This window comes from Gallinula chloropus (assembly GCF_964237585.1).
Source record: "Gallinula chloropus genome assembly, chromosome: 3".
Lineage (NCBI taxonomy): Eukaryota > Metazoa > Chordata > Aves > Gruiformes > Rallidae > Gallinula > Gallinula chloropus.
In genome coordinates this window covers 12,504,321-12,516,761 of record NC_140087.1, presented here as the reverse complement: position 1 = coordinate 12,516,761, position 12,441 = coordinate 12,504,321, and the positions used below count along the sequence as shown (strand labels likewise).

At 37.7% G+C, this 12,441-nt stretch overlaps 1 protein-coding gene across 1 annotated transcript in view; it reads right to left on the bottom strand.

The window, feature by feature from the left end:
* The window catches only part of ATG5 (autophagy related 5), a 79,630-nt gene that overhangs the window by 51,782 nt on the left and 15,407 nt on the right, over window positions 1-12,441 (bottom strand). The window contains exon 5 of the mRNA XM_084261759.1: window positions 6,390-6,552. Coding sequence (XP_084117885.1) covers window positions 6,390-6,552 — 163 coding nt within the window. The remainder of the gene's footprint in view (window positions 1-6,389; window positions 6,553-12,441) is intronic.

Sequence of the window (12,441 nt, the reverse complement as noted above, 5' to 3'; positions counted from 1 at the left end):
TTACTACAGAATACCACAGGAAAGCAGTAGAGATTGTAAAAGTTGAGAGTAAAAACAAAATAGGATTTACTTGACCTATGCATGTTAAGTAAGACATGCAACCATTGCAAAAGTAAACATTATGCTAACTAGCTCAGGTGCTAATAACAAAGTCATTTACCTAGGTCTGTCACTCCTTTTTCAGTACTACTACCTTGTAAATGAAACAAATCAATTCAACTTGCTTGCCTACATGCACTATAACGTATTTCCAACAACAGTGTTTGCAAACAGAGAATAATTAGGAGAAATTTTCTTCCATATGGTTACCCATAAATTCTAGTCTTAAAAAAGCATTAATTCATAAACCACACTAAGTTAAGCTATGGATGCTACCCAAGGAAGAAAAGGTGGGATCCCTCCCCTAAGGCTGTACGGTTAAGTTGGAGATGGGTGTATTTAACACATCTATTTTATACTGCCATGTATTTGTTAGTTTTAATAGGAAAGCAGTGTTGATAAAGAAATAAAAGCGCATCGCTTGTTTTTGAGGTTTAACAGAACATTTTGAAAACTGCATGACAAAGCAGCATTCCACTCTTCAGATTATCTATCAGATCCTTAAAAGCCTTTCCCCTCTGTTTTCTTGTAGTATACACAAGGGAGCCAGCCATACCTTACAACATTTTTTTTCACTTAAGCGTACTCACGAAACAGAAGTTTCACTTTAAGTACATCGCTTTCTTAACACCTCCTCCCTTCATTTCTAGGTCATCAATTTATCTGGAAAAGGTTCAGGGGAAGAAAATAATCAAGATGGTCTACTTTCTTTCCTTTATTCAAATATGAAAATGCATACATCTACCAAATTTATGCTTTCTGTGTAGCCTAAATGAAGGCAATCTCAGTAGGTATCATCACAAGGTAAAAGAAAGCTCTGATGACTATTAAACAAAAATGTGCAATCCATCTTTGAAACATATAACCCACAGAATAGAGCAGGAATAGAGCAGCAGAGCTTGTTCTAGACTTCTCTGAATAAGTCAAAAGGAAAAGGACTCCTGGCAGTTTCTGTATCTTCCAGTTCTCTGATCCAAGTCTAGACAATCTGGATATTTTCATGCCACCTTTGCCTCTGATTGTGTTTTGTTTATATACACAAGAACAGAATGGTGTATCACTGTATAACTTGCTAACCTGCTTTGCTTTCCCTGTACTATGCTTTTTCTAAAATACAGCTTAAGAGTTTGGGAAAGTTGGCATCAATGCATCTGTCAAATGCAGGTGTTTACTAGAACAAATTTACATTTCAAGTTGCAAGGCAAAACCCCCTCAACAAGTAAAGAAAGTTAATATTAAAAATTAAGTCCTTTTTTAGGATTTAGTTTACTTTGAAATTTAGTTAGACCTTACATGTCTTTCAGGGAATAACATATTTTGAGAGGGAGGAAAGGAGACAACAGCAATAAAAGGAAAAGGTTCTGCATCACCTCCACCAAGCTTGCTCCCTTAGAGTTTAATGGTTTTCATTAGACACAAAATGGTGAAACCTGTAGAAAGCATCTAACTCTGGACAACCTCCTCTCATGGTTGAGACTTCAGCAAAAAGTAGCATTGCAAGTCCTGGGTTGCCTTTTGCTTTCCACCCTTTTGTGCCTTGGTGCAGTCCACGTCCTCCTCTGAGGCCTACCGACTGCAGCTCTGCCCTCTTGTTGAGGGCCCAGCAGAGAAAGCCAAAGGGGGAATTCAGGCTTCCATCAATTCCCCCCCTTTGCTCTGCGACAAAGGGGAGCTGTGCAAGTAGGCACCAGACCAGCACAGAAGAGTAACAAGGCAAAAGCCAGGGATTTTTTTGGGGGGTGACAGTTTAGAATCATGATCCTGCACCCATACAGGTAGAGCATTAGTTTAGTCATTTGTGCAGAAAGGGTAAGAGGCCAGTAAACACTGCTGAACAAACAGTCTCAGGTCTTAATCCATTGCCAGGAAAACCTCACAATTAATCAAACCCCAAACAAAAACCACCACCACCACAAACAAAAATCCCCAGGAAGGCCTGCTCCGATGCATTTGATTCATTCTGCAGGTCCCGTCTGCCTGCATCTAGCCCCAGCTCAGCACTGGCTTAGTGCTGGGCTGACTCTGAATCTGCCCATACTGCACCCCCAGCCCCCTGAGTATGAGCAACCCCAGTGTTTGGTGTATGCCAGCTACTTCAGCTTCAGAATAAACAGGCACTGACACTAACTAGAAGAAAACTTGACTCATTTCCAGAAATGTCTAACCACTGGCCCAAGAAGGTAATGACTTTCAAAAAAAAAATTTAAAAAATCTTCTTTTACCCAACAAACCCATTTTCAAAGCTCTAAAGAATTGCTTAGTCTTTCTCCACAGTTAACTAAATCTCTACAGTTAGAACATGAAAATACATTACCATTTTGGTTGTGATACAGGGAAGAAAAAAAGATGGCTTTGTGATTTAAAAACTAATGACTTGCTCATTCATTCTCCTGTTAAGTTTCTGAAGATTATTAAGTACATGTTGCCTCATTTAAGTTTCAGATGACCAGTTGAAATCAGAGATTTATCAGCTACCAAAGCATGCCCGTCATGCTCAGAACAGCATTGTTGTCACCAGTTCTCTACAAAGAGGGGGAAAAAAAGTATCAAACCCTAGTAGGCCATGTGTACACAGCACAAAAGAGATGCTGATAACATATGACACTATTTCTTTTTGGCAGTTCAAACGTTTCTGAACAAGAATGTGATAACCCAGAAAAAAACCCAAACTTCTGCCCTCAAAATCCCAGTACTGGTTTAGATATAATTTAGAAAGAAACGCAAGAAAACACAGGCCTGTTTCTGTCGGTAAGACAAGAAAGAGATCACATGCATTAAAAGATAAAATATTGCATATTCTGAATGTTTGCAGGATTTTTCTCCTTTAATAAGAACACTTCAATATGGCCCCTTAACTTTCGGTAAGCCCTACAGTATGAATGAGCATTACATTCTTTTCCTATAATACTTGCAGTAAAATAATGACTTCATTATATTTTATAATACAGAAAGAAGCCTTAAAATTGGCCATGCGTTTTTACTGTTTATTTCTGATACATGAATGGGGGAAATACTAGGTTTAGTCTTCACCGGTTATAAAGGATGCCTGTGAAAATTTCAGGGTATGGCTGCTTATTCCTCTCCACAGCTGATGAAAAGCAGCTGCACTGGATCTAAAGCCCCTCCTTTATCAGAACTATTATACACTGAAGTTATAGATATTAATTCTTTGAACCACGCAAAAAAAAAAATATATATAGCTTTCCCCCTAAAAATAGTTGAGATTTCATTTGATCCGGAGTCATCACTAGGCCCACAGAGTCTTAATGTTTCAAAGCTGAAAGCCTTTATTTTTCCACACAAAAGGCAAGAAAAAACCCCACCCACTTGAAAATCCTCTTTATCCGTGATAAAAATGGCCATAACACTTTTAAAGCAAGAACAGTAGTAATATTTTCCATCAATTCTGACCAAAGAATTTTAACAATTACTACCAAGGAACAGAGGTCAGCATAGTTATGTAGCCTGCCTTTATTGCTTCCCTACCACAGACAGATGTCCATGACTCTGGTCAAAATTAGGGCAACATAGATGTACCCATCCCAAATATGTGTTCTAGCTAAGAAATACCTGGTTTATGGACAAAAATTGGCTAATGGAAGGCTGAAGAACAAGCAAAACCATAGCACAAGCAATAGAGAGAAATGAATGTTTACCTTCCTGATTTGGTAGCAAATTAACACAAAACTAGAACTGGTGGGAGGAGGGATGTAAAGGTCACAATGAATACCTAACAGCTGTTACCAGCACAAGATTTTCCTACAAATTCACTATTACAGCTCTTCCCCTAAAACTGAAAAGTTTCTCATGCTACCTGCTCAAGTACTTCCTCCTTAGAGGAAAACTTGCACCAAATTACACTTCTAATTGGTAGTTACATTTTTCCAAACAAGCAAATTTGGCTTTTTTTCCATTCAAAAGTATAAGTTTAAAACATGTCTTGTGAGTATTGCTGTCACTTGTTAAACAAATAACACTTCCTATATTTAAGAACTGAAGAAAATTGCTTGAAGTTTCACAGAAAAAAGAGACTGCAGATGTATCATTACTTACAAGACAGTTATCACAAATGCTACTTTCTTTTCTTTTTTGTGGTCGTTCATTCTGTTTCACAAAGAGGTTTAAAATTATTACATCTCAAACGAAAGCCTATAAAAACATACTGAAAGATACAAAATGCTTAAAAAGAGTTTTCTTGGTTTCACAAGCTTTTCTTGTTTCTCTTTTATGAAGAGCTGAGAAATTAAAATTAGCATTTGAAAGTATTCAAAAGATTGTTTAAACTTCACATTTAGGTGTTACATTCCACAGGTGTGATGTCTCATGAAGTACAGTGAAACCATCTTGAAATCAACCTTGCCAGGCATCCACTGTTCTGATCATTATGAAGCAAAACAGTACAATTCTAGTTTCCCTTCAGCTGAAGATGGTCTTAGACAAATAATAAATGAAAAGAGCACAAGATGAGCATGGCAAGAGCAACACCACATATCTGTTCTCTTACCTTAAGTATTGAGGGTATCAAGGTTCTGTAACTTCTGGTTAAGAAAAGAACCTTAACTCATATCATTTCATCGTGTGGTCAACTCTTCTGACACTAATATACTCGTGTAACTTACTATACTCCTATTATAACTCATCTTAGATGTATTTTAATTTTAAAAAGCATTAATAAAAAGAGCACATAAAGTGCACTGTTTGAAACACCTGAGCACCAGGACTAGGTGACAGGATTTCTTTTTGTAATAAAGCTAGTAATCCTTCAAATAGAAAACAAAGTTATGTCAGCACAGAATTTTGCTTCTCTCAAACTAAAACTGCTTGCAAGACAAATACTGTTACAGCAGGATACTTTTTCCCACAGAATTATTAAAATTGCAGTTTACATGGACTTGTAACAGTGTAAGCTTTAGGGAACCATCTGTTTTTATGCTGATTCTGACTTCCAGTGGATCAGAACTCTTTATTTACTGCTAATTCACAAAAGTGAACATATTGTCAGTTTGCTGGCTAATACTCCTACAAAACAGAATCTCTAAATAGATACTTTGAATTGAACCAAATAAAGCACAAATGTTTGATAGATTTTGCAGATGTGTACTGCATCCCTCAAGATCTTACCCACAGAAATGGCAAATTAAGATAAATACATCAATTTCTAACCCTCCCCCAATTAAATAAAAAACCAGAAACAAGCACTCAACCTTCAAAATTATTACAGGAATTCCTTTCATATTAAAAGGCAGTACCACTAAACAATAACAGAATTAGAAAACCCACACACTCATTAAGTACACACATTAATCCCAGGCTAATTTAGAACCTCACTGTGTACGGCAAACACGTGCCTCAAGTCTTCTTGCATTCAAAGCTTGCCCTGCTTAATTTAATTTTCCTTATAGACACAATGGAAGACATTAATTCTAAATGTATAGTATTTTATATCTCAACATAGAACAAACTTCTTCGTGCTATGAGCTTTCATATAATACATTTACTAGTAATAACAACAACTTCAGAAGATGAGGAAAACACGTCAAAAGTGGTATTACCACTACTCCAAATAGCAATTTCTGAAATACTTAGAAATCTCTTCAACTTACAAGCCTCCAAGAGCCAAGATAAGAAAAAGGAGACATTAAACCCAGAAGTTATATTTTGCATTGCAATATAGACTCAGGCCATCTGTGCATGAAGTAAGAACACAAGTTCTTTTAGAACATCCTGTTCTGAATTATTTTGCTGACTTTTTCAAGCCAGTACTTACCTATGGAGAAATCTTTGTGAAAGCCACACTAATATCACCAATAAAAATATATCTATTTGGCAGAGGGATAAGTAAAATTATTAATCTACTGGGCAACTTTTAAGAGGGTTTACCTGAACATTTTATCAGGGACAATCCTTCAGCACAAACTAGAGGCAACAGTCTTTTTTACTTTACATTCCAAGTCAGATAATATTGAACAACACTTAACACCCCAGGCGTCTCCCAAACAAAGACCACCAGTTGCACGTAAGTACACTAGACAATATTTATTTTGTTTTGCTGCTAGTTTTGGTGCATTAGAACAGTCATGACCTAATTTATCTCCTTGAATAACACAAGCCACATTTGAAGTGGTGACTTCAAATATTTAAAAAAAACAAACCAATTTTTTCTGTGACCTTAGACTAATATTCTGCAGACCAATGACATTTTATATCCTGTACCATGACTAAAATTTGAAGAAGTTATTTCTTAGTGTGCTAGACCTACATATAATTAATACTTTATGCTTTGTATTTACCATTCTGTAATCCCATCCACAGCTGCTTATGATCCTTTTTTTGCATCTCATTGATGACTTGACTTTTGTGCTTTAGAGCATCTGCTTCTTTTATACAAGCCATAAAATGAGCTTCAATCACATCTTTAGAATGGCAGTGCAGAAGATCCTTCTCTGGAAAATTCTATAAAGATAAAAGATAGACCAAGAGAAATAAATGCATCACACACCTTAAAAGTTGAAGAATAAATAATAATTTTAATTAGGTTTATATTTACACAAAAGAAGCCCAGTGGAATCTTCTACTTATGGAAGAAGGTAACAATCATTATCTCACTCTGCTGACAAGAAATATTGTCATTTATTTTTTTATTTTTCTTTTATCGATGCTTTAGTATCGTTTCAGGAAAAATAAAAGTTGAACAATTTTCTATAGAACAAGAAATTACTCTAAATGACCCAATCTCAACCTGATAAATACCTTTAAATACATCAGTGGATGTATTTAAATAATCATCAGTGGATGTATTTAGGCCCTTACATCCAAAATTCAGGAAATTAAGAGTTTTAACATGTTTTTCAGGTAGACATTCAATTCTCTGGCAATAAAGACAAGAAAAGGGGGAGAAGCGACAGGTGCCCAATTCCTACCGACTCTCGATGGCAGTTTAGTACCCATTTCTATGCAGGCCCTCAAAAAATGTTTCCTCCAAGTATCATCATCCACATATATGAACTATAGCATATATGCCACTTACAAACATTTTTCCTCAGAGGTACTGGAGATCCTTGTCAGCTCCAACTTTACCTAATACACGTGCCTATTGCTAGCACACCCTTTTTATTTGCCCAGAGCTGGCACGCTGCATTCAGCACTGTGGATGCACAGTTACCACTCCCCCAAGCAACTTTTACCCCCTCAGTAACTGACAAATACCTTTCCTAATCCATTTATTAAGGAAATTAGAGTAGTAAATCTTGTCCAGGTATGAAAGAGATTTATTTGGAAGTTAACTCATCAGAAGTTCATCACTGTACAGGTACACGCTTAGGGTTGTTCTTACTCTAATTTTTCTCTTATCGATGCTTAATATTGTCACTCACCATTTTACAGTACAAGCATTCTGTATCACAAATTAATTGTCTTTAGTTTTCTAAGGTTTAAAAACCCAGTATGTTTTATCCCCCCACTTATTCAGCTTCTTTTCACGGCTGCTTGTGACCACGCTGAGCAGTGCAAATTCCCAGAGCCAAGCCAGAGTAACGTCATTTCTACACTCTTCTTCGTAGCAAGAGCTTGACATGTACTTTTGTACTTTAATTCTGATCCACAAGAGGACCTTTCCTCTTAGCCCATTACAAACTGACTGTTTTGAAAAAGCTTTTGCAATGGATTGTCAAAACCAGTGTGGAAATGCCAGTACACATAACGGGATGCTTCTCAAAAAAATTTATAACCTAGTTAACATGTCACAGTAAGAGCAATATCCTGCTGGGAAAAAACATACTTTCCCTCCTCGACATAAACCCAGGAAAAATAGCAAAGACTGCTTCAAACTACAGGAAGTGAAAATACCCAAGAACCACTTGCTTCGCAAGACTGATAGTTCTCTCCTCATTCAGTTGTTAAAAACACTTGAAAATTGTCACATTGTGATTCTTCATTATAACAGTAAGTCCAGACTATGGAAACCATGGTTCAAAAGCACGAATATCTTCCAAAAACAGGAGTATGAAAGGAAGAAAAAGACAGCTACCATCTTTTCCACTGAAGCATATGCGGTTTAGTGCTGAGCTCAAAGGGGATGCTTGTGTTACTGCAGACTGATGTATGTAGAGCTGACTAGAAATCCAAGAAGAGAGATAAAGCTTGTTTCTTATATGAGGATGGCCAAGTACAAAGACATCAAAGAGGACAGAACAGAAAGTTCTGCCCTACAAAGCTATCTCAACATCACTGGGCTGAAGATGAATGAACACATCGCTGGGATTGTTACTCACCAGCCAACATCTGTAGAGGCCTGTAAAATACTGTTAGAAGTTTAGCTTACTTGCTCTAATAAAAAAAGCAAAATCTGGTAACCAATCCAGAAGAAAAGAACACCCAGAAATAGTGTAATTCAAGATCAAAAAAGTTCTTTATACACGAGAATTGAAAGTGAGACACTGGTATCCCACAAAAGAAAAGATAAAACAGTGGAATGCACCTAATGCCAAGTAACACAGGAACCTAGAAACCAACTTCCACAGTTAAAAGCTCAAGTTTTAGTTAAGTCTATGAAAACAACAGTTTTGTTACACATACATCAAAATACATTGCAGGGTCTTTTTTGTACATTCCTGTCTTTTTTATTGATAGGCATCTCCCTGCTGACTTTTTCCACTGAATTTCACATTATGGGGAAATGTCACTCCCTGGGGACATGTTCCAGAGAACATAGAGTGTGGTCTGCAGAACAGCAAGGAGATATTTACAACAAGTCAGAGCTAGCTAAGCTAGTGGAAATCTAGCCACAGCAGTACAAAGGTATGGAATGATTAATTTTCCCAGCTTCTAAGGCTAACACAGTGGAAGACTGGAAAACACTCCTACGATCTCTGTGCTGTCAACTCTTTTCTTTAGAAGAAAAACACCGACACGTTTCTATGCAGTACTGTTGAGTAGAAGTTTTAAAACTGTTCACTGCTGCATCTACAAGAGGCACATAATCAACAGTTTCACCTACACAAGACTACCTTCAAAATCTACGGCATCCCCACCAATTTATAAACTAGGCCACAGAATAATAAATTTTCTACTTAACTACAAAACATATGTATGCTTGGGGTTTTTGTTGTGGGGTTTTTTTTTGGGGTGAGGGGTGGTGCTGTTTGGCTTTTCTGTTTAATTCTACTTGCCTTCTTTCTACTTGAGGAAACAGTCATCAAATGTAAATAACTTTAATCAGTTCCCTGAAGGAAGAGACAACTGCAAACAGGTTGGCAGCCACCTCTCTTTTAACAGATCCCATAAGCAGCTTTGATTCAAATACTGTTACTGGTGATGTCTTACTCCCTCTATGTTGTGTATCTCTGAAAGAAGAGTTATTAAAGACTGACTCTGATTTTCTTAGAAAGCTGAAGTAGTACTTGGTTTTGTTTTACATACTAGTAGACACCTGCAGAACAGACTTGTTCATAAAGAAATAGGTATCATCTGTACACCCAGAGTACTAAATGACCTCTCACATAAAGCTGTTCCAAAAACACTGCAGGTAATTTCAACAGTCTGGTTTCATAACACCATTTCACCTATATTTATCTATTAGTTCTAGTACACGAGACCTTTGTTTGTACTGTGACAGACCAGTTGCATTAGGCTACACTTACAGAAAATTACACCAAGAACAGGGCATTATAAACTAATTGGAACACATAGAATGGCAGGGGAAGCATCCACACAGTTGTATTTGGTTACCATCAGTGGTCATTTTTCTTTTTCCCCCAAAGAAAGCTTAATTAAATCTCATTCAAACTTCTGGCTTTCACAATGACTCCTACCAGCTCCATAATTTATCCATATTCAACATGGAAAAGTAGTTCCCCTCTACTCTGCTCTGGTGAGACACCCTCCCCCACCATCTCCCCACAGCACTGTGTCCAGCTCTGGGGTCCCCACTATAAGACAGACATGGAACTGCCAGAGCGAGTCCAGAGGAGGGCCATAAAGATGACCAGAGGGCAGGAGCACCTCTTCTGTGAAGACAGGCTGAGAGGGCTGGGCTTGTTCAGCCTGGAGATGAGAAGGCTCAGGGGAAAGACCTTACAGCAGCCTTCCAGTACCTAAAGGGGCCTACAGGAAAGCTGGAGAGGAGCTGGTTATCAGAGAGTGTAGTGATAGGAAAAGGGATAATGGCTTCAAGATGAAGGAGGGCATATTTATATGAGACATTAGGAAGAAATCCTTTCCTGTGAGAGCGGTGAGGCCCTGGCACAGGCTGCCCAGAGAAGCTGTGGCTGCCCCCTCTCCCTGGCAGTGTTCAAGGCCAGGCTGGATGGGGCTTTGGGCACCCTGGTCTAGTGGAGGGTGTCCCTGCCCACGGCAGGGGGTTGGAACTAGATGAGCTTTGAGGTCCTTTCCAACCCAACCCATTCTAGGCTTCTATGATTCACTGTACCTCACCCAACTTTGAGCTGAGAAAACCAAAACAACAGCTGCTGTTATACAAAAACTGATGCACTATCTCCTCTTCTACATCAGGTCATGGGTGGGGAAGCAGGTAACCAGCAGATAAGGACTCCATCGGAGGGAGAACGTTAGCCTTTCCCCTGGCACACCCTATTTCCTCTGCTGCTACCATTTCCAGAGCAGTTTACCACCTCCCATCTACTGCCCAAAATTGGTAGCGTTGGTTACCATGAGTAGTGCTCAGCGTGCCACCGAGCAGCATGAGATGAGATTAGCAGGAAGGTAGAGGTTCCCTCCTTCCCATAAAACCACACCTGAGTAACAAAAGCAACTTCCCAGACTACAGCTTCTCATCATTCTCAGACCTTAGTACTCTGTTCAAGCTCATCCCTCTTCAACTATTTAAGGTGACTGCATTTCAACTTTACTAGATATAGAAGCACATGTTATTTTATTATATATATTTATTATTATGTATAAATGAATAAACTGTTTCTTCAGTGCAAACAAGTGTGTTTAGTATGTGGTCTGTATACATAATGCAGGAGGGCGATTACAAGTTTCTGTCAACTTTCAAACTTCTGCTTAACAGAAACAGACTTTTTTCATGGTTTTAACTTTAAACAAGGAGAACTGATAGGGAGAGAAAAGTTAAAACTGCTCTTTACAGATATGTGTTGTTGACTGCATGCTTTAGTAAAAGAAAGGAGAAAGCCGAGACAGTAAAACTCCAGAAAAATCTAATAATTCAATTAAACCAAGTTAAAAGTACAGGTCTTAAGAATAGCTACACACAAATGAAAAGAATAATCAAGGCAGAATTCCCACACCTAAATCACTTAGTATTATTTAGCTTTGAGAAGCTAACATATAAAAGTGTCTTTTGATATTCTGACATATTTTGATATATTTCAGTTACATTCTGACTTCAAGGATTAAGAGAGCTTTATTTAAATAAACTTTCAGATTACATCAAAAACAGGAAGAGAGATTAAGCAGGTGCTTAATCCAAGGTGTCATATTTTTAAAAACTAAATTACATCAGCTTTTAAAAATAACACTGCCTTAGCAGTAAATTATTTCTGCTGAACTTTAATGTGCACCTTTGAGACAAATTTAAAATATCTGGGCTTTTGGCAAGCAGCAATAATAGGACATTACAGTCAGTTTACGTTACTACATGAAATGTAAAAGCTCTGTAGTGCTGCAACTTGTTTCTCAAGATGGCTTTACTTTGGGATGGCAACATCTGCAAACTGCCACTGTTAATCTCCCAGAGGCCTCAGAACATGTAACAATCAAATCATGATTAATGAAACTAGACACCCTACAGTTTCTTCATCCCAAATCTCTCTGACACGTATCAGACAGAAGTGTAGTAAATACAACGGTTTCATAAACATCCCTATCTTCAGATTCAGTCAGTCATTTTTAAAGTTTCAAATACGGAAACATATAATATAAGAATGCATGATATCAGCACACATTTCCAAAAAGAATCAGACTACTCTTGTTAACAAGACTTTTTCTAAAACACCTTCAAGAGAAGAACTGTTTGAATGAAAACGTTTGACACAGCTGCTTCCCAGTATGCTCTTCATGTAATCTCCAACCTCACAGACTGAAGTCAGGCCTACCAACCTAGCATTTTCCTTTGGAACAATCTTTCTATTGCATTCTTTCTTTTATAACTGAGAAATCAAAGTTTCAAACTTAAATACCATGATTTCAAGTGGTGATTTCGACTTCAACACATAGCTGGGATTACTGTCTCAATGCATTTCAAAGTGTGAAAGAATCTTGCGCCAAAGCCAACCCCGTGCAAGTGCTCTACTGAGCAAAGATCAGTAGTGCTATGAAGTCATACCCAATGGTTTTACAATGTGTAATCAAAATAATGTTTCT